The 21,074-nt window shown below is 44.4% G+C and overlaps 1 protein-coding gene across 4 annotated transcripts; it reads right to left on the bottom strand.

Annotated features, from left to right (window-relative positions):
- Positions 1-300: 300 nt before the first annotated feature.
- INSIG1 (insulin induced gene 1) lies at positions 301-10,425 on the bottom strand. Of its 4 annotated transcripts, none has more exons than XM_056483366.1 (6): positions 10,336-10,425; positions 9,631-10,031; positions 6,598-6,722; positions 5,777-5,943; positions 5,191-5,290; positions 301-2,547 (listed from the first exon to the last, which is right to left on the bottom strand). In XM_056483366.1, the coding sequence occupies exons 2-6, from the start codon at positions 10,013-10,015 to the stop codon at positions 2,518-2,520; spliced, it is 807 nt and encodes a 268-aa protein (XP_056339341.1). In that variant the 5' UTR covers positions 10,016-10,031; positions 10,336-10,425; the 3' UTR covers positions 301-2,517. The 4 variants fall into 4 exon arrangements, with proteins under 4 accessions (XP_056339341.1, XP_056339340.1, XP_056339339.1 ...); XM_056483365.1 differs by having other exon boundaries at positions 10,251-10,381; XM_056483364.1 differs by having other exon boundaries at positions 10,119-10,374.
- Positions 10,426-21,074: the final 10,649 nt, after the last annotated feature.

A 21,074-nucleotide genomic window follows, 5' to 3' on the forward strand; every position in this document is an offset into this window, starting at 1 on the left:
CATATTTTGTTTCAGATTATGAAGTGCAGCATTTTGGAAGACAATGGCAGGAAGATTCTGTACTTTAACCCACAAAACCATGACACACTTACTCTGCTTCCCTGCTACAATAGCAAGGCTGTTTTTCTTCAGCTGTACAACCCATGCTGAAGCTGATCTTGCCAAGTTCAGTTTAGGATTTTTTTTTTTAAACCACTGCATATGCATGACTGAATATTTGTTATGCAACCATAACAACTGTCCTTTTCAAGAAAAAGATTCCTGCATAATGAGAGCACAAAGAATCCAAGGAAAACATAGTTTGATCTTAAAACTTTAATAGTAAAAAAAGTGTAAAACCAAACACATCGCTGAAAACTTATCAGTAAGAATGAGAATTTAAGTGTTCAAATTCAGAATAGTGCAAATTTTCTTCACTCCCCTCCCCACCTCTTCCAAACTTAAATCACTTTGGTTAAGATACTCAGAAGTATTGGCAAAAAATGAACTTTTGACTTACATTTTTGGCTGCATTATTTCTAATAGGTACAGATTTAGTTTCAGTCTTTACAAATCTTAGATACTTCTCTACCAAATATCCATAGAGATCACTGCCAGCTTTACTTAAGTCTGGTTTTATAACATTTTGAAATGGGTTTCAAGATGGTTACAAAGCTGTATCTCCAGCAAGGCAGCAGCTTAAACAGTTCAGAACCCATCCTGATCTCTTCAAGTAGTTACAGAATTTGATTATTTAGGTTTTGAACATTTGAGGAAGGATCTGATCTTGTACCAACGAAATTACTCTTGATTTACACCAAAGCAAGATTAGAATTGGGGTCTGCTCTGTAGTATAGATTTTGTGCTAAACTTTTGTTGCTAGCATTCCCTCAGAAGTGCAAAACCAGCCAGAACAGAGACCTGGCCTCAACTTCTGTTTTGATGGTTCAACCTTTAACTGATGCCTCTAACTATAACTCAAGCCATATAAGATTGGAAAAGAACACAAGGAAAAAAAAAAAAAAAAAAAAAAGCAAACTTAATACAAAAAGGCAAATCCATAAAAGTTTACAAGTACACCATAACCACAAAACTGGAGTATTTCTAAAAATTTGGGTTCAATGTAAGATACAACAAAACTAGCTTTACTAGTTAAATAAATTATTGCTCCATTTGACTCCATGCAGCATTGAAATGAACTCAGAACCCTTTTCTCTTTAATCTCTCATAAGAAATGATCGATATTGAAGAGAACTTGAGGCTCAGACTTACTGTACATTGCACTTCAACTTTTAAGACCTAATACTTGCTATTTAGGTCTCCTGTGGTCTAAGCTATCAAATGAATATGTTGTGCTCACCAGAACTATGTATTAAGAAACACCAAATATTTAATGCAGTGACATAAGCACTTTTTGTTTTTAAGAAGGCAATCACAGATTGCAAGTTCTATAGGGTTGTGTAAAAACAAGTAGTGATCTCTTTCAGAACCTGATCTGAGAAAACAAGCTGTTTGCTATTCTTCATATACAGTTTAAATCACATTTGAGGCCCAATTCTGTTTCTAATTATTTCAGTCCAAACCTGGATTCAAAGGACAGCTCTAGGAGGAAATGACAAATGGAAGAAGTTGATGGCCAAGCAATGACATGCAATGCATGTTTTTTCAGTGACACCAGACATCTGAGATACTTAAGATGTCCTTTGGTGAGGCACTGAAGCAGGTGTCTAACATTAAGCAGGGGTAGTCACACACACTTAGATTTCTTACTGAACTGTGGCCAGAACTTGATTCTTGCAAATCTAACTGCAAGCCTCAGGAGTAATGAAATTTCCAGTTGGAATCTCTTGATAAAGATTCACGTTTGAACAAGATTGTCTCCAGTGTTCAGTTCTCATACTGAAGCAATTTAGAAATTCCAAACTAAGGTTTCCAACCTCTCATCCCTCAAACCCTCTCCACTGTCAAAGACAGAAACTTAATGCAGCATTACAAGTAAGGGCATGATTCCTTCATAAGACTCCTAAAAGCATTAGTGCAATGCCTTTAATCTGTTTGGATCACTCTTATTTTTAAATAACCCTATTTTTTAAAGATTTGGATAAATACTATTCCTATTAAACCATACTTCATCATTGTTAAGCACCATCGATCTACTTCCTTTGGGCACTGATACAAGAGCTTGTAATTAAATTTCAGTTTCAAGGCTTTAAAACATGGCAGCTGATTCAATAACTTACAGTGGAATCTAATACTTGGAGAACTGCCACTTAGCCTCAACAGTTGTATGCACTTGGTGTTAAACTCTCCAGAGAACAGCCATATGCAAATGCTTATGTGGTAAATCAGGGTAAGATTTCAAGATAAGCAGTTAATTTCACTTGGCTATTCTAAGAGTGGATTAATATTTTTTTCCCACAAGTCATTTGTGCAGTGAGCCCATAAAGAGATTATTTCTTCTAAATAATCTTCAGTTTTAAAAAGGAACACATCTTCATAATGTTGCTTTCACACTGGCACTGGGTATTCTTCAAAGGTTTAGTCATTGTGTGGTTTCTCTGGAATACCCTATGGATAAAAAACATCAAACACGTGTTAGGTTTTAATGCCATCTGATAAGTGACTACATTATGCAGTATTTTCAATTATTAAATAGTCAAGTAACTCCAGTTAGGCTGACAATGACCTGGAGAGCATGGCTTCTTATAAAAGCTTAACGAGGATGTGCTCCCTAACTGTGAGGAAAAAAAAAAAAAATAAAAAAAAAAAATCACTATGGGTGTTTGTTGCCTCAATCAGTGCATCTAAAAAATCCATTTGTCAATTGCATAGCTTTTTGTAAGACTTTGCTATCTTTCCTCTATCTCAGTTTCTTTCTAAGCAGAAGGCACCCAACGCTTCACTTAATGGACACTAATTCAGTTTTAACAGCCCTTTTTCAAACTGCCTTTCACCACAAGTCACTTTATTTTTCAGTCAAAGCCTGGTATAAGAGACTTACTAATTTCTTCCTAAGTCCCTTTTCTAGTATGGAACTCTGTAGTAGGTCACTATGAGATATTTCACCCGTTTTTCTTTGAAACAAAGCTTGTAACATGTTCTCTTTCTAAGGTCAAAATGCAAATATATTTTCAAGTACTGAATGCATTCTCAGTTCTCCAGCCTCTAGCACTAGTACACAATAGATATTTGTGAGGCCCAAGTTCTGAATACCACCCTAATTTGTCAGATGCTGAGAATGATGGTTACAACTCAAAATGAAGTGTTGCCACCCACACAACCCAGCTGACGAGCAACTCTAGGTGTCATAATGAGCAGAAAGAAGTGGCAGCAGCAGCACCTTCACCTCTTCTTTTGCTAGAAAACCTACTAAAAGAAAACACTGGGTTTCATCCTCAAGCTGGTAGCAAAAAAGCCAACAAGCCAAACAAAACCCCAAAGTCTCTGCTGACAGCAGGTCTGCTGAAAGGTCACACTGCACTTTGTTAGTTCATGGGAGCTCCCTTGATATCCAGGGACTGGACAGCAGCAAGCATCTCCCAGCTAACATTTATCAGCATGGGAGGAGATGGCTCAGGGATACTTTTCATTTCTAACTGGAAAAGCTGGACAGGGGCTGAGGAAGAAGCAAAGCAACTTTTCTCCACTAATTTCCACAGGTGCCACCTTCTACTCCGGACAAACCCCAAAAATATCTGTCACATGCAGCACAATATAGCTAGAGAAATAACTGTTTTATTCAAGTATGGGTTAAACAAATGCTACATTCCACCTTCCTGCCACACCCACGAAGGCTGACAAAACAGACTGGTACTTCTGAATTACCAATCTAGAAGAAAGATGTGGCTCACTGAATTGCAGACTACTTCTTTAGATTTCCAGTGTGGTATACTTCCCAAAGACTTGCAGAAGTGTTCCTGTGAAAATATTGCAATTCTCCAAGTTTTTCCTGACTAAGTAATGGCAATGTAAAACACATGAGAAGACACCTCTAAATAACCAGAATAGAGAGATCTGCACTGCCAACTTTCCCCTTTCTTTATAAGGAAGATGACAAGATTGACAGGAAAGCTACAGGCAGGACCCAGGCTGATTTTAACTACATTCAGGTAAGTTGCCAGGTGAAATGATATCAAAGGAAAAATGTTCTATGTGTCTAAATTCATTTTAGCTCTTTTTAGTTTAAGGCTCCCATCCTTTGCTTTTTAACAGGAGCAGCAGAGCAACTGGAAGCACTGTGTGGAATACAGAACTGCAGCATGAAACCAACTATAATTTTATTTTGAGACTCTGCTGCAATATCAAAGCTTAAACAGAATTCAGTTAATGTATGATTTTCACTTGATGTGAGTGGCAAATTTAAAATGAGAAATTTTGCTTCCTCTTCCCCCCATACAAGCAGTCCTAAATACACCCAAATGCAGACTGTATGCATCAGTAGGATTTGAAGGGGGAGTAGTGAACTTGTGCTTTAAAGAGCCTCAAAGGCCCTTCCTTCAGTAAAAATTGAAGGCACCTAAACCACAGCAGCCTCAGGAAAATATTTGAAGGATATTTTCCAGGATACAGGAGTTACATAGCAAAGACAGAAGTTAAATCAACACAATATTAATGACTATTATCCATCAGTGTCAGGAGTGTTTTTCACAACCAAGCCTTAGGCTGATGTACAAACACACAGCCAGGTTTACTCTCCAGTGTGCCACCAGGAAATAATTCCTTAAAAACCTGGCAAAAAAGACAGCAATTTATATTATCCCATATATGGAGTGATACTTGAATCATGTCTTAAGTAACCAGCAAGAGAATATTTGATTCTGGAGCAATGGAATTTGATGCTATATAGGGACATTTCCCTATATGTACTTTTGTGCATGAATAATTAGAGAAAGCCCAGCAGTGTCTCAGTTCTCCAGCTACACTAGATGTTAATTATAAATACTAATGGAGCAGGAACAATGTACTGATTCCAGTCTTATTTAGGCTGCTGCTGGAAAAAGTTAAATACAAAAGCTATTCAAACACTTACTAAGACAATACCCACTCTACTGGCAACACAGGTTGTCTGCTTACAGTTCAGCTCTTAGGAATACATCTATTTAACTCTGTCAGTTTGTGAGTCATACCCTTCAAGGCATAGTTTGTTCTTGGACTAACAACAATGGAAGGCATTTGGATTGTTAAGGAAACTACTAATTATGCAGTAATTACCATAGCCAGCTGGCGTCCTATGTTTCCTACAGTCACACCTCCTGAGAAAAATATACATGGAAGCCAAGAACGGATGTAAAGGAAATCTGGGGATGTATACCTAGTAAAGAAAAGGGAAGTAAGTTAGAAAGTTAGAGACAAGTAACTTTCATCATCTTACATACTGTTAACTAGATGCTACAGAATTCTCTCTCTGGCCTGAAACAAACAAGCAAAAAAAAAAAAAAGCAACAAAAGAGGGGATTGAAAATGGGAGACCAAATTACGTCTGCAAACTTCATAAGCTTCTAAACCACTATGTCTTAGCCAATAAAGTTTAGAAATTCACTCTGCTGAGAGCCAGCAGAAGTTCAGTTTTCTGAGGTGTTACCATTTCCACAAACATCCCAATTCATCTCTGCTCTCCACCTCCCACCTGCAGTTCTCAGTCTGGGCATTTGGAACAACTGGACCACTACCTTAGAAAAACTAAACCTCTTTTTGTAAGAACGTGCCAAATATGGTAACAACTAAATTCCAGTTCATGTGCACCCATGCTTTTAGTCAAGACAAGAGAATTGAAATTGTATTTTAAAGCATAACTTACTGATAAACACCATTATATACAAGAAACTGGGTTATCAGTGTTGCTACAAAGGCTATTGTTATTCCAAGTCCGAGACCACTTCTTGAACGATCAAATGTCCACCAAAGCCCCAGTGACAAGGCTGCCAGAGTCAGGGACAGCTGGACGTTGTTTGCAAAGTCTAGTTTCTGGAAAAAGATGTTAAGGACAGTACTTTTTAAGTCTGTAGACATCCTGTTGCTGAAACTGAACAAGGGAGAACTCAAACTGAAAGTGAGCACAATTCTCTATCTTTAAACACAATACATTTAGGATTTGGTTTTCAGACCTGCCAAGCAATCATAGCTCTTGTTAACTCTGACAGGACCCCGACTGCAAAGTCAACATCAATTTGTATCACACAGACCATCTAGAGAATATGTTAAATTTAAAAACATTTAACTTTGATGGATTTTTGTCTAAGTAACCTGGGTAATCCAGCTGACTTATGTTTTCTGCTCAAACCACCACATTTCACCACAAAGAACACTCTTGTGCTTCTCACTAGCACATACTAGTTAGTTGTGTTAACTTTTACATGTAGATAAGATCTAGATTAAAATACAACTTACAGTGTCATGCTTGCAGTTATACAAGACATACCATGATGTCAGTCCCTCTTCCTTCCCATAACATTTTCAGTGAGCTGTGTTTTACATCTTACAGTGCTATACACTGCGGTGTACAGCAGGTCTCCTCTGCCAGAAGCACCACCCTCACCTTCCCAATCTCCCCCAGCCCCAGTGGCAGACAGTGTGATGAGCACAGAGCAGCCCAGGGAGCAAAGCGTGGCTGAAGGATACAGCACTGGCGTGGTTGATGCCCACGAAGACGGCGATGCAGCGCATGACGCTGGCCCACTCCCGCTTGAACTTGTGGGGCTCCCCGAGGTGGCTGTCGATGCAGGGGTACAGCAGGCCAACCACAGCTGCAAGAGAAGGAACAGCACTGTACCAGCTGCTAGGCAATGATCACTCCATATTAAACACTGGCTTGGCATGTGAGTGCTTGAGAAAGCAGCAAGGTGCTCATCACACCACTGTAAGCCTAATGAAGAAAACACGATTATTACCTGCCTTTTCTACCTTAGAGAAGTAAAAACCCTGCTCCAACAAGCAGTGCTCTCTTTGAACATTTAAATATACACTGCATTGTTGAGGTATCTGACTTGAAGCTCCTTTTGTTTAAAGAGATTTGTCATTTGACATCCTGAGCAAATGCTTGTACCAATAAAAGCAAAGCATAATAAAAGCTTTGTGAGGAGTGGAATCTGTGTTCATTGCTCACGTGCAGGGCTGACAGCTTTATGAACATGATTCATCAGCCATGAATCAGGCCCTGAATTAAACACTTGCCTGGACTTACAAGTTTATTAGCAGAACTGCTTTCTCTCCTTCTGCTGGGCTGTAAGTCAGTGCTCCTGTCCACACCAGATGAATTTTGATACCAAACAGAAGCAGAGCTGAACTTAAACAAGCAGCTGCCGTCAGTCTATTTATATCAGGGAAAAAAACCTACTCATACAATTAACCAGGCAAAGTCTTTATCTTCATAAAGCATTTTTCAGCCTTATCAGTCTGAAAGTTCATTGCAGAAAAAACATAGGCTAGTGTTAGCTCAGTTGCTAGCACACACACCACAGTTTCATTCTTCTAAAGACTGCAGCTCCCTGTGCTGTCACCAACAACATGATGCTTTTTACTGAGAGCAACTTCTGAATTTATTAATTTCCTTTCCTGCCATCTCTTTTTTTTTCTTTTAATCTCTTAAACTCCTAAGAGCAATAAATTCTATGTTAAGAAGGGTACAGAACATACTATTCCAAGACAGACATGCTCTGAAACAGCTTCTTTACTCTAATGCCAGCTACCAGGACTTTTGGCTCATGGTAACAGATAAATTCCAAAGTTTAATCCAACTGTTACAGGACAATGAGAACTCTCATTGGAGAATATCTCAGGCCATCCTTTTTGCTACACAGCTCATTATTCATTCAAGTTTATGGTTTATCATTCACTGTGTGATCAAACAGAAATCACTTAACTGCATTAAACAAAAACAGGCAGGAGTTGTTTAAAGTACTTTCAATGCAAATTAAAAACTATTGTAGTGGGTTTATTTCCTAAAGTTTAACTCCTTTTTAATCCTCCAACTGTTCACCAAAACCTTGTTTTTCTCTAGCCATGGACTGGGGGGGTTACGAATGATAAAGCACGAGGTATGTGCCAGCTGCTGTGACAATCACACCGCGACCTGAGCCTTCTGTGGTACTTGCCCAGCAGCAGGTAGGGGTGGGCAGGGGGCAAGGGACAGGCAGGGGCAGCAGGCAAAGTGCTGAGAGCAAGCAGGTGATGGGGACAGCAGGTGACAGGGGACAGACAGGTGACAGGGGCAAGGGGCAGCAAGAAGGCAGCTGAAAGGGGCAGTGGGAAAGGGGCACGGGCAGGGACAGGGCCTGGGCTGGTGACAGGGGTGGGGGCCAGGATAGTGCCAGGTGCCAGGCCTGTGACAGGGCTGAGGGTCAGGATGGTGACAGTGCCCGGGCCAGTGCCAGGGATGAGGGTCAGGATGGTGACAGGTACCAAGTCGGTGACAGGTCTGGGCCCGGGTCGGTGCCAGGAACGGGGGTTAGGATGGTAACAGGTCTGGGGCCGGGTCGGTGCCAGGAACGGGGGTTAGGATGGTAACAGGTCTGGGGCCGGGTCGGTGCCAGGAACGGGGGTTAGGATGGTAACAGGTCTGGGCCCGGGTCGGTGCCAGGAACGGGGGTTAGGATGGTAACAGGTCTGGGGCCGGGTCGGTGCCAGGAACGGGGGTTAGGATGGTAACAGGTCTGGGGGCCAGGCCGGTGACAGGAACGGGGGTTAGGATGGTAACAGGTCTGGGGGCCAGGCCGGTGCCAGGAACGGGGGTTAGGATGGTAACAGGTCTGGGGCCGGGTCGGTGCCAGGAACGGGGGTTAGGATGGTAACAGGTCTGGGGCCGGGTCGGTGCCAGGAACGGGGGTTAGGATGGTAACAGGTCTGGGGCCGGGTCGGTGCCAGGAACGGGGGTTAGGATGGTAACAGGTCTGGGGCCGGGTCGGTGCCAGGAACGGGGGTTAGGATGGTAACAGGTCTGGGGGCCAGGCCGGTGACAGGAACGGGGGTTAGGATGGTAACAGGTCTGGGGCCGGGTCGGTGCCAGGAACGGGGGTTAGGATGGTAACAGGTCTGGGGCCGGGTCGGTGCCAGGAACGGGGGTTAGGATGGTAACAGGTCTGGGGCCGGGTCGGTGCCAGGTCTGGGGCCCCGTCCGGTGACAGGGCCGCGCGCGCCGCCGCACGTGACTTCCTTGTTGTGGCCCAGCCCGTGGCCTGTCGCGGCCGCAGCCAATGGCGAGCGCCGCCCGCCACTCACCAGTTCGGCGGCAGCCAATGGGCGGCGAGGGGCGGGGCCGCGCGGGGCGGGGGCACCGGGGACGCGCGGGAACCGGCGGGCACCCCGCACCCGGGCCCGAACCCCGCGGGCACCCCGCACCCCGCGGGCAGCCCGCACCCCGCGGGCAGCCCGCACCCCGCGGGCACCCCGAACCCCGCGGGCAGCCCGCGCTGCCGGCCGGGGAGAACCCCCCCGCTCCACCCGGTGCAGAGCGCACCGGCTCAGCAAGAGCCCGCGGACCCGCGGGGGTAACGCTGGGCGCGCATCCTCCCAAAAGCCCGAGTTCGCATCACTCGCTGCGTGATGGAAGTGCGGGGCTCCCACGCGCACGGGTCACTCATTCAGCCCCACCGTCTCTCTTCCTCCACGAGAGGATGAGAAAAAACCAAAAATCACTCGTGGAGGTCAGCGACTCACCTGCTGCTGTGCCGCAGCACGGGGGCACCCACCAGGCGGAGGAGAAGAGAGTAGAAATCACCTCGTCGGGGAACAAAGTCACATTGCGCTGGATCTGCAGCAAGTTCAGCACCAGGGCCATGAAAGCACCCACGACGAAGAGCACCACGCTCCTCTGCACCAGGTGCTGACTCCAGTTCAAGGTGCTGCTGGCGCTGCTGGCGCTGGAGGTGCTGGGGCTGCGAGCTCCGCGCCCCGCCCGCGCCAGCGAGGGGCTGGACACGGAGGAGCCCAGCATCTCGCCCACCTTGGCGGCCAGCCCCGCCGCCGTGTCCCCCAGCTGCCTCCTGTGCCTTCCCCGGGCCGTGCAGGAACAGCTCCAGGCGCAGCTCTCCAGCCTGGGCATTGGCTTCTCCGGAGTCCTGCAAACAACACACGCACACAGTAAAGCCCCGAGCAGCGGGTCAGGCCCCGCGTCCCCCGCCCCGGCGCACAGCGCCAGCACCCACCGCGCTCGGGGAGATGCGGCCGGACCCGACCCACCGAGCGACCCCGGGAGACACGGACCCCGCGGGGCCAGGCTCGCCGCGCTACCCGGGCCCGTCCGTCCGTCTGTCTGTCTGTACCCGGGTCCCGCTCACCTCGGCTGCGCGCCGCCAGCCCGCGCCCCGGGTAAGGTTTATAAACCCCGAGCCGCCGATGTCACGTTACCCGCCGCCGACCTACCCGCGGCCGCAGGCAGCGCCGGGCCCGCCGCCCCGCTCCGCTCCGCTGCGCGCCCCGCCCGGCCCCGCCGTGCCCTCCCCGGCGGGCGGGGCGAGCGGCGGGCGCGGGAGCGCAGCGCGGGCCCCGCTCGGGTGAGGCGGCTCCGCCAATGGCGGCCGGGCGGCCGATATGACGTAAGCACACACCACCCGCCCCCCGGCGGGGCCGCGCCGGGCCGGGAGCGCGCCGCGATGCGCGGCCCCGAGCGGGAGCGGGAGCGGGAGCGGGAGCGGGAGGGCGGCCGAGGGATGGAGATGCTGGCGCTGTAAAAGAATCGGGGAATGGTCGAGGTTGGAAGGGACCTTTAAGGTCCGACTGTCAACCCAGTGCCGCCACTGCAGCCCTTAAACCGCTAAGCCACATCACCCAGCGCCTCTTGAAGAACTCCAGGGTGACCCCACCACCTCCCTGGGCAGCTTACCCCAATGCCTGACCACACTAAAAGTGATTTTTCTTTTTCTTTTTTCTTTTTTCTTTTTTCTTTTTTCTTTTTTCTTTTTTCTTTTTTCTTTTTTCTTTTTTCTTTTTTCTTTTTTCTTTTTTCTTTTTTCTTTTTTCTTTTTTTTTTCTTTTTTCTTTTTTCTTTTTTCTTTTTTCTTTTTTCTTTTTTCTTTTTCTTTTTTCTTTTTGCTTTTTCTTTTTTTTTATTTTTCTTTTTCTTCTTTGACTATTTAATCTCAATCTCCCCAGCCTCATCTTAAGGCCATGTGTCTGTGACCTTTGCAGCCCAGCCCTTGTGTGCTTGCCCAGCCTGCTGTGTCCCTTTGGGAGATGGCAGTTAATAAGGGGAAGGTTGAAGGCATCTGCTGTGGTCTCTCCTGAAGGCAAAGGGATCAGTGATCTCTGTCATCATTTAAAATGGTGTAAGGGGATCCTGCCAAGCCCATGACTCTGTGAGATGGTGGTGCCAAAGGCAGGTGCTGTGTCAGCGACCAGCCATGGGATGACTGGAGGATCCCAGGCTCCTGACTTCCCTGACAGCCTGAGCAGCTGCTCTGCCAGCACTGGCAAAGCTCGGGTCACAATCCTGCCAGACTCAAATAACAAAAAACCAGTTAAATACAATCCTTCTGGACTCTGCAAGGGTTTGGGGGAGAGGCCTGTCAGGGATGGGTAAGTGTGAGCTGTACATTATGGTGGAGTTCAGCACCAAAATATGAGGACACAGAGCAGGACTCAGCTCCCAGGCTTCCTCTTTAAGATGCTGATTCTCCAGGACACATGGGAGGCTGGTGTGTGCAGTAGGAATAGCTGGGCTTCTTGTTTATCAGCTGGCCTCACTGGAGCCACCAGATCTTCATTTCACATGAGATGTGCCATCATCACACTTGGAAGGAATATAGGACTCAAGGGCTTCCCAAGAGCTGGCACTGAGGCTTTAAGAATAGCTGTTAGCCATGCCTGTGGTGGGCAGAATGATGGTCCAGGATCAGTGTTCAGTGGTGGTTCAGTGATGGTTCCAGTTGTCTTTCACTGATGTGTCACACATAGCAAATAAAATACATGGAATCAGTTAAAGATACGGAAAAATGCAGGTCCTTCTCTGCATATAATGAAAAGAAAAATTAACCTGGGATATGGCCATCCCTTCTGATCTCTGCTCATTTCTAGCTGGGATGGAAAGAGTTAGCACAGCTGATCCTACTGAGCAAAGTACCTTTGGAAAATGTACTGGACAGATTATTAGTGCCACTTTTGGAAGTGACAGATGAGCCCAGTGTTTTTCTCTTAATTCCAACTGGAATCACCCCTGTAATGTCTTGCAGACTTTACTGCTGAACCAAGGTATATGTCCTCTGTACATGGAATTGTAAATACTCAGTTTCCATTGCTATTTATTGTACTGAAAAAGCTTTTGGTTTTAGTTTCATAAGCTAAAATTGTATGAATTCTTCTGTCAGATTTTTAAAGACAAGATATATTTCTCTTTATTAGTTTTTGGGTTTTTTCTGACCCAGTTGGATGTGCAAAAAAAGTTTGAGTCAACTATTTTGAGAGAAAACAGCCTTAATATATTGTCAGCTTTTTATGGGTTCCTCTCCAGAAAGGTTTGATTTGTTTCAGAAAATCACATGCAGACATAACACTTCCCCTCATGGCAACTGTGTAGCTTTGAATTGACACAGACAATTTATCTGCATCCCCAGACCACTAAGCAACACCTTTGGCAGCTCTAAATAAGAGCTAGAACTCATTCCCTGGGAAATATTCTTTCTTGGTGAATCACTTTGAGATTTATCAACAGGACTGTGGATCTGAGATAAAATGATTTGTCTTTGTAGGAAATCTCTTCCTGGACTTTGCCTATGGGAAACAAATATAATTCATCCGTGCTTGTGCTGCATCTCTACTTTATTTGAAAAAACATCTCTCTGCATTTAAATTCTCCCCCTGAATCTTGCCTATATTCTCAGTGTTTGGACAGAGTTTACATTCCCTTGTGCTGCATCTGCTAGTTTTCCTTCCTGAAAAAACCTCTTAAGCATTTTTTTCCATCCTGTGTTTTTCCTTTCCTCATGGGTATGTCTCTTTTGCTACTTCCTGCAGAATATTTTATTTGAATATTTTATATATATTTTTTTTCATATTCATGATATCATGTGGTGGTGCCCTTCTTTCTTCCTGGTTTCTTTCAGGCAGCAGAGACCAACTTCTGAGAGGGTAAAACTTGCTGCAGCTTTGCTAAAACCAGCTGAATCAGTGCCAATCTACTCTATTCAATAACCTGTTTCTGAGCATATTTTCCCTGAAGGTACCCACTTAGAATAGAGGTTAAATGCCCCTTTTGTTCATGTTGCTTTATAGTCCTGTTGCTTTACATTTCTTTTTGGAATACTAAAGGTTAGGCCTCAGTATGCTTTGATTAATGCCTGAAATTTTATGCTTAGCAGTTATTTCTGGAAAGAAGAGCTCACATGTCTTTGTAAGATTAATGACATCGTTATTTTTATCTCATCCCTTAGCAAAGGCAGCAGAATCTCTAAGTACTCAGCATTGCTACTCATTACATAAATAAATAATTTCACCTGTTCTTTCACACTTTCTGTATTAAACTCTGTGATGTTCTGGAATCTGACAATGTGCTTGCCTCACAAGGATTGTCTCATGGGCCTCTTATGTGGGAAGCTGAGGATACTTAGACAATTTATTTTTCTCCCTCCTTAAACCAGATCAAAATATGAGCTGTCTGCTGGTAAAAGCTGGAAAGGCAGTGGTGGACAATCACAGAGCAAGGCTTGTTTTATGTGTGAAACTCCTCTCCCTCTGCTTCATGGAGATTTTTTTTTTTTACTTTATTCACCTTCAAGACTTTCTCCTATTGATACAGAGACTATAAACCTTCCAAGTCATATGCTCAGCCTTAATCTCCTGTGTCTCCATAAAAGGATTTAGTGACATTCATTGTTTGATTCCCCATGCCAATCCTACGTACAAGAGTTCAAAAAATCTTTCAACATCAGCAGCAGTCTGTCATCCTGAGTTCTTTGCTTTATCAGAGGCCTCCAGTGTAGTTGTGTGAATTCTCAGGACCCTGCAGATCACAGAATCATACAATAGCATGGGTTGGAAGGGACCTTAAAGATCATCTTGTTCCAACCCCCCTGCCATGGGCTGGGACACCTTCCCCTAGTCCAGGTTCTCAGAGCTCCATCCAACCTGGCATTGAACACTGCCCAGCATGGGACATCTCAAATTCCCTTGTGCCAGTGTCTCACCACACTCACAGTAAAGAATTTCTTCCTGATATCTAATCTTCCTGATTTCTACTCTCAAGGTGAAGCCATTCCCCCTTGTCCTGTCACTCCAGGCTCTTGTAAGAAGTCCCTCTCCATTTTTCTTGTGGGCTCCCTTCAGGTACTGGAAGGTCACATTTAGGTCACCTTGAAGACTTTTTCAGGCTGAACAATCCCAATTCTCTCAGCCTTTCCTTGTAAGAGAGGTGCTCCATCCCTCTAATCATCTTGGTGACCTCCTCCAGGCCCATGTCCTTCCTGTTGGGGACCCCAGAGCTGGATGCAGCCCTGCAGGTGGGGTCTCACAGAACAAGAGACAGAATCCCTCCCTCTCCCTGCTGCCCTCAGTGCTTGGATGAGCCCAGGACATGGGTGTGAGTGCACATGGCCAGGTCATGTCCAGCTTCTCATCCACCAGCACCCCCAAATCCCTCTGGATCTGTTCATCCTCCAGCCTGGGTTGTTACTGGCGGGGCCTCAACCCAGCACCTTGCACTTGGCTTTGTTAAACCACAGGAAATTCCTGTGGGCCACTTCTCAAGTTCACCCAGGTCCTTCAGGTGTGGCCACTGCACCACTCAGCTTGGTGTCACCTGTGAACCTGCTGAGGCTGCCCCCAGTCCCTTAGCCTTTGCCATTAATGACATTAAATATCACTGTCCCAGTGATGAGGACCCTGCAGGTTCCTTCTCAGAGGTCAGAACAGCTGAGAGGTAAATGGGGTGTGCTGAGTTCTGCAGGGTAGTTCTGTGAGATTGCCCAAGGCCCAGGGCAGGAGCTCATTAAAAGCTGAAAGGAGAAGGACAGGGAGTGATTACAGGGCACAACAGGCAGGATGCAGAACGTTCAAGCTCTGAACACAGCAAACTCCAGCTAGAACACTTCAGGCCTGTAAAACAAAGGGGAAAAACAAAGTGTGGTGGTGGTTAGTGTATAATAATGTGAGTCATCCACAGTGAGCAGAGCTTAAAAACTTGGCTGCTTTTATGTAATCTGAGGGTGAGGAACGATAGCTGGAGCTTGAACATGGAAATTAAACCCTAAGACATCTGAACAAAGCCCTGTCTTTGTGTAGTTAATAATATTGTAGTGGGCAAGTGACAAATGTTAATTGAAGGTTTTTTGTTTAGTTGCCGATGTTTCTCTAGCTGCTTTTTCTTTTATCAGAACAAAACAGAAAGAACAATTCTATGCAGGCTGCAGTCTTCAAATGTCTATAAATCCGTGTAACAACTATCATATAATTAGCCAGCCAACATCCCACATGCAGCTGTGGGCACTGACTCCCTGTCAATGAACCTCTGTCCTGACACAAAGGCAGAGCCTTTGCCTCGCTTCTGACTTCATTCATCATCACAGTTATGCATATTTATGTAGCAGAGAGTTCAGTGAGTTCATACTTGCTATTCAAAATGGTGATTTAATCTAAACTTCATTATGAAAAAATACTGTTTGTTGATTATATTGCTGAAAAAGTTGCTTCTTTGGTGCTGACAGTACGTTTGTGAGGCTGGCACGAGGATCATTCCTGAGGCAAGCTGTTCTATCCAAGTGTGGTTAAAATTGTTCATATCCTAATCTTTCTATATTTGCATTTATACATTTATTTATATGATGTTCACACCTTTAAAGGTTAGAAGTGATGCTTCCATTTTTTTTTTTTTAAATAACATTAGCTGTGAGGTTTCCTCGAGGGTAAAAATACTCACTGTAATGCCTTTTTAAAGGAGTAGCTAGTCAAGTGTCATCTGAGGGGGTGGCCAGTGTCTTCTAATAGTACTCCAAGTCATGGTAGACTAAAGACTAAATGGGTGAAATAAACAGAAATATAACGATAAACCACCAAACAAGAGGAACATTGTCTTTTAAATGCATTTATTTTTTGATGGAAATATTGCTTGCATGAAGAGGAAAACTAGACACATTTCTATCACCAATCCTTACATAACATCAGTCCTTTGCAAAAAGGCACCTCCAAGGTGTGTGTTCAGGCAAGCATGTCCATGGCTGATTTAAGATTAAATGATTTTCACTTGTTTGGTGACTTTGGATTCGGCATTTCCACATAGGATAAAAAGGATTGCATTGTCAACTGTCTTCCTTTTACATCCTTCTTCTTGTGACACTTAATTCCAGCACTTTCCCTCTAAGGTACAACCCTCCCAGTTACTCTTGCCATGTGTGCCTGAGGAAGATTCTTCTGGAGTTCATATGCTAGTCTGTAGGGTTAAACATGAAACCCCCACAAAGCTGGTACTCCAGCTTACTTTGAGTTTCAGATTTCATCGTGTTGCAGTGGGGGAGACATGCAGGACAGGAAGGAGATCTGCAGCAGCCTCCTTTTCCACACTCTCCTCACTTTGTTGGGCAGAAGTTCCCACCTAGGAGAGCTGGCTGCAACCTCCATGTCTGATGAGATGGTCAAGGTCTAAATCACATCAGAAATCCTTGGCTCTGCCCCTTGTTTCCCATCCTTACCAGGGCAATAACTAAGAATAGCAGACTGTGTCTACCAGGAATAGACTCAGTATCACACACTCTGGTTATGTCTGTACATCCTCATGTCCTTTCAACTCAGGAGAACAAGGGCCAAGAGCTTCAGAGCTCTTCCTCTCATATGGAAAACACTTTCTTCCAGAACTTTTCACATAGAATGATTCTGCCCAATCCACACTAGTTAAAAAAAAAAAAAAAAAAAAAAAAAAAAAAGAGAAAAAAAAAAGAAAAAAAAAAAAGAGGCCTTTAAGACATCTATAGCTTATCTGCAAGAATAACATTATGACTACATGAGAGAGGTCAGTGGAGGTACCCAAGTACTGCCAGTGCCTCTTCCAGGTTACCATCCTGAAAATGTGAAAATATGGAGCTAACCTACCTATGATACTTTCCCCCCCATCATTCTGTTGAGATATATATTCAGAGAGCTGTCTTGGTTTTGAGCAGGGTAATGTGAAAAGCTATCCAGTGTAAAGCTCCCTATAGAACCAGGAAGACCAGTGCAGAGGAAAAGCATCAGAGAGAGAATGTGCACATGTGCTTGTGCATAATGTGGTGTGGAAGTGTGGCTTACATGATGCTTCATTATTAGTACTGTAAATATTGCTGCTTTTTCAGGCAAAATCTTAATATTCCCATGTCAGTGATTACATCAGTGCACTTAAATGCAGCTCACTATACCTTGGTGGAAAAATTTGCTGTCAGACGTGATTTTAGATTGCCAGGCTGAACTTTAAGTTAAAAATGTGCAGCATATGGGAAGCCTACAACTTTGCCTGGAGTGATACTTTAGAAATTGCTGAAGCTAGGTTATGCTGAAAAATGTATTTATGTAAAGCCAAACCCTTCAGCTTTTACTCATAAAAGGACACACTTGAATAGGGAGATCAGGCCACTTGCATGCAAACTCAAAGGACTAATTAAGTGCTAAGTTGTTGTAGCTATGCACTAATGTAATTCTTGGTATCATTGCACTGCAGCTTCAAACACACCACTGTAAATTTTACTGTTTTTACAGGTCCTACTAACAGATCAAATCAAGTGCTAGGCAGACTTAACCTCATTAATGATCTGAGCTGGATGCTGACAGCTTCACTTGCTTATTCAGGCATATTTTGGGATGTTGCTTCTACAGAGTGCTGAAGAAGTTCAGAACACATCAGGTAACAATATCCTTGGTTCAGGATCATGCACTGTGCCCACTCTGCTCAGATTAATGCCTGTGATGGTGCTGAAGTGAGTTGCTTTTGGTTGCCCTTGGAGAGAGCAGGGGGAAATAGTACCTCCAGAGGCTGCTGTTTGTCTGGGCTGGCCTTGGGAGGTGCTCATTTCTGTCCTGTGACTATTAAAAAGCTTCTGCTTTCTTTATTTAGAGGGAAGGAAGGACAGACTGAACCTGTGAGGTCTGAGGGCAGCTATAGGTTTCTACCCTGTTATCATACAGAATGGTTTGTTGGTGCAGCACACCCAGGTTTCATTGTTTGTCCAGGTTTGTTTGGGAATTGCCTCACAAGGTCAGGTGCTCGTGACATTTGTAAAGATGAGGTTGGTGCCTCCACGTCTGTTGCAGAGGCTGCAAACTGAGATTGCAGAAAGATCTCAGGGCAGACAGGCATTAACCTCTTGGGTGTTACTGGTTAATAATGTCCCACATCCGGCAAGAGAGAAAAAACACCAGGAATAAAATCCAATAACCCTGTCACAGAAAACAGAAGAAACCAACACAAAACATCTCTAGGTGAATTGCTCTGTGTCCTGTCTGAGAAGCCACAAAGTCTATGCATCCTGTCTGAGAAGCCACAAAGTCTATGCATCCCATCTGAGAAGCTCTTCTCATCAGCCAGTCTGGGCATCTGTTCAACTGAATATGTATTTAATTTTCTCACATGCACTGGAGGAATCTCAGCTGGAAAAATCAGCCAGACCACTTCCCCTACGCCTGAATCAGCAGCACGAAGATTTCTGGTTATCAAAGAGAACTTGCCTCTAATTTTTAACATTTAAGAATCTGCTGGTTTTGCTGTTCTGTGGTTAGCTGATTGCCTGTGTTTGCATGCTGAAATCTTTGTTCTTGTGCTGTGTTGTTTCTCTGGAATGCTATGAGCAGTTGTTTTTGTTTGTTTGTACTTGGGTGGAGCTAACTGTCTAATTGGGTAAATATTTGCAATGCTATACTTGCATGCACAGAAGACAAAGAGGGCTGGACTCCTGTTGACATAAAGGGCCTTTTACACCAGCCCAACAATGTAAAGGCTTAAGTAAAATTGATAAGTATGAGGCCACTTCTTATGGTCAGACCTCATAAAGTGGATTTAATTTAACTGTCATGGCCATATTTGCATCTAATTACAGATGGACTATATTTTCCAACATGACTGCAACCATGAAGGGGTTATTCACTCTGCCTTATTCACTGACTGCAAGTTCAAAACTATTGGACTTCCACTGGGACTTAGCCCTGTTAATAAAATGGTATTTATTTACCAGAGTGCCTTTGGAAGCTAGGGTGAGTTTTCCACAGATGTAGAAATTGCCTAAGTGAACTTTAATAGGTCCAAATACCTAAAGGTGTTTTGCATATTGCAAGCTTGTGGTGCTCATGGAAGGTGAGTTTGAATATATATAATAAATACCTTGCATAATCCTTATGGGATGACTATTGCATATGTTATCATTAGCTCCAAAGTACATTATAAATATCCACAGACATATGAACAGATTCTAAAGATTTATCAATGAAGAGGCTGTTAGTCAGTAATTGAGCCTTTCTTTGAACAAAGGTTACTAAAAATGGTTGTGACATAAGGAGGAGGGAAATTGAACTCCACAGCTGAGGTGAAACTAGTTCAGCTTCTGTTTGTCTGCAGCTGCCACAGCCTGGACCTTATTGGGAATGGATTTACCCTGGCTAGTCTTGAAGGGCTTGCACAGTCTCACGGAGCCATTGCTTCAGAAAGAGAACCTGTAGAGAACCTGTTCTGTCTGTAGGACAGAGAAAAAACTTTTGTATATGAAGTTTTTATTTTATTAACAATTTTTCGTCTTGTTTGAAATTCTCACTGTATTTCTTCAGTGTTCAACAATTTACTCTTGGTTTCAAAATACAAGTAAGGATGATTGAGAGTTTCACCTCCATAAGGCCAAGCTCTGATGCTCTTACACCACCTGGTACCTTGCTTAGTCATCAGTTCCACTGGGTTCACTGATACCAGCTGTGGTGCCAAAGCCTTTGATTACCACAGCGCAGCCATCCACTCCTCCCCTCCTCCCTGTCCTTTTCTGCAAGTCACAGATTTTTGTCTCAGGTTGCCTCTGAGCAAGCATTCATTGTCCAGGTACTCAGCCATGTCTCTGCTCCTGCAGTTAATCCCACTGCATTTCCCTGCAGCCTGCTCATGGATCTCCCCGTGCCATCATTCTGGGAAGTGACCCAGGCAGCACAGGCTGCCTTGCGGTTTTGGCTGCATCCATTCTTTGTCTAATCCACTTCTCATCCATCCCCATGAACAGTGTGGTGATGAGGAGAAGCAGCTAGAGAGGAGTGGAGCCTGCTGGGGTCAGCTGTGCCTGTTCTGCCCTCCCTGCGTGGAAAGCGTGTCTCACTGAGCTCACCACCCAGCCATTCCACCAGGGAGATCCCTGGGAGCTCACTCACCCTGTTTTGTTGTCAGCTAATGGCAAACTGACTGTAATTTTTCATGCTGCTGACATCTTTTCAAGTGCTGTTGTGGATTCTTGTAAGCTCGTGTTGAGTATTTCCCTCAGTCACGCATAACTGGAATTCATAAAAGTAACACAAATGATTCTGTGTTCCTCCTTGCTGTCTTCATTCTGAAAACATCTTGAACTTTATTTCATAGTGACCTTTATCCAGCTGTAAAAATCTTTAAAATTGTCCCATGGTTTGACATGCATGGGACAAATAGGAAAGTGTATACTAGTCAAAATAGCAAGACTGAATAAATCTCCTTTCATTAAGAAAACAGGCAAAAAACTGTACCACTTCCCCAGTTTGTACTGGTGAGCAAACCAAATATATGCAGACAGTCTTCCTTGTGATGTTGTGATTACCAATGCTATTTCTCTGCAGTGTTTTTCCTGTTCCTTGTGTATAAACAAACTGTAATCACAGTACCATGACACCCAGTCTCATCTCCTGGCAGCGCCCATGGAAATTACTTCCTCCTTCAAGTCTTGCCTTTTCTCTGGGTCCTGCATTTAGTGAAACTGGTGATCTCTGTGTGATTGTCCCAGGACATTTCTCACTCTCCATCAGACCTTTATGGCATCAACACCTTGTTTTCTGAATAATTCCATCTGGTTTTGCTTTTCAAGTTTGGACAAAGCTTTCTAACCTGGAGTACATATGTATTTCCTTGACCTTACTGTAAATGCTTATCTGAGCTGGACAGGAAGAACTTGTTCTGTTGTTTGATCTTGGGATATTACTGAAGACTCAGTGTAGCAGAG

Source organism: Oenanthe melanoleuca, chromosome 2, assembly GCF_029582105.1.
Source record: "Oenanthe melanoleuca isolate GR-GAL-2019-014 chromosome 2, OMel1.0, whole genome shotgun sequence".
In the NCBI taxonomy this organism is placed as follows: Eukaryota; Metazoa; Chordata; class Aves; order Passeriformes; family Muscicapidae; genus Oenanthe; species Oenanthe melanoleuca.